Here is a 1,081-nt window from a genome sequence, read left to right as displayed (position 1 = left end):
GCTCCCCTCACGGGCTTGGCCCTGGGGATGCTGGGGAGGGGTGCATCGGTCTCTGGTCAGTCATGGGGTCTGTAGGCAGAGGCCAGGAGCTGGTTCCCCTGGCATCTGTGGTGGTCCAAAGCTCTCAGGAGCCTCCCCTTTGGGTCCCTGCGACAGGGTGAGGAGCAGATTTTAGGGGATCTGCCACAGGGAAGGTCTCTGCCTGACACCACCTCTGCTCTCCCATAGAGAAGGGCGACGTGCTGGTGGTGGAGCTGTGCCAGAGCCACGTCCGGACCCTGTGGGTGACCCTCTTGGGCGATGGGAACCAGAGCCCCCAAGTGATGTACAAGATCTTTGACATGCCAGGGGACATCGCGCAGGGCAAGGGGGAAGCGGTACGACAGGGCCATGGCAGAGGGTGGCGGCTCCCCAGCACCATGGAGGCTCAGCTGGGCTCCAGGCTGGTGCAGGGGCTCTGGGCTGCGTCCTGCAGCCTGGGTACGGGCTAAGGGGGAGCAGCCGGTCACCCCCAGCCATGCCTTTGCAGCTCTTTGACTTTATTGCACAATGTGTGCGCCAGTTCCTGGCTGGCATCAACAGCCCCCAGAATCGCCTCCCCTTGGGCTTTGTCTTCCCCTTCAGCTGCAGGCAGACGCGGGTGGACAAGGTGAGTGGGAGAGCGGTGTCCCAGGGCTGCGGTTGTGGCCAACTCCTCCCCGGCACATCCGCAGGGCCGGCCCGGTGCTGGAGTCCAACGGCTCGGCCATGTGCTCTCCGTAGGCAGAACTCATCTCCTGGTCCAAGGGCTTCAGTTGCAGTGATGTGGAGGGGAAGGATGTCGTGCAGTTGCTGCAGTCGGCCATCAACAAGCAGGAGGTGGGGGGCCATGGGGTGGAGGGGGGCCTGGCTGGAGGCTGCCCCCATGGAGGGTCTGACAATGCTCTCGCTTTGCTCCTGACCAGCTCTACCACGTAGATGTTGTTGCTCTGATGAATGACACTGTGGGCTCCATGATGGCCTGCAGCATGGAGGGGGAACCCTGTGAGGTCGCCTTGGTCATGGGTGAGCAGTGGGCACCCTGGGGGCCAGGGCGGTGGGT

At 63.6% G+C, this 1,081-nt stretch overlaps 1 protein-coding gene across 1 annotated transcript in view; it reads left to right on the top strand.

Annotated features, from left to right (window-relative positions):
• Positions 1-228: 228 nt before the first annotated feature.
• Positions 229-1,081, top strand: part of LOC104169489 (hexokinase-3-like) — a gene marked incomplete at both ends in the record, with an annotated part of 4,180 nt that continues 3,327 nt past the window's right edge. The window contains 4 exon segments of the mRNA XM_009710417.1: positions 229-377; positions 530-649; positions 763-858; positions 945-1,075. Coding sequence (XP_009708719.1) covers positions 229-377; positions 530-649; positions 763-858; positions 945-1,075 — 496 coding nt within the window.

The sequence above is a fragment of the Cariama cristata genome, unplaced genomic scaffold, assembly GCF_000690535.1.
Source record: "Cariama cristata isolate BGI_N322 unplaced genomic scaffold, ASM69053v1 scaffold29530, whole genome shotgun sequence".
Lineage (NCBI taxonomy): Eukaryota > Metazoa > Chordata > Aves > Cariamiformes > Cariamidae > Cariama > Cariama cristata.
The sequence above is the reverse complement of the archived record's forward strand: the minus strand, read 5'-3'. Positions and strand labels throughout refer to the sequence as shown.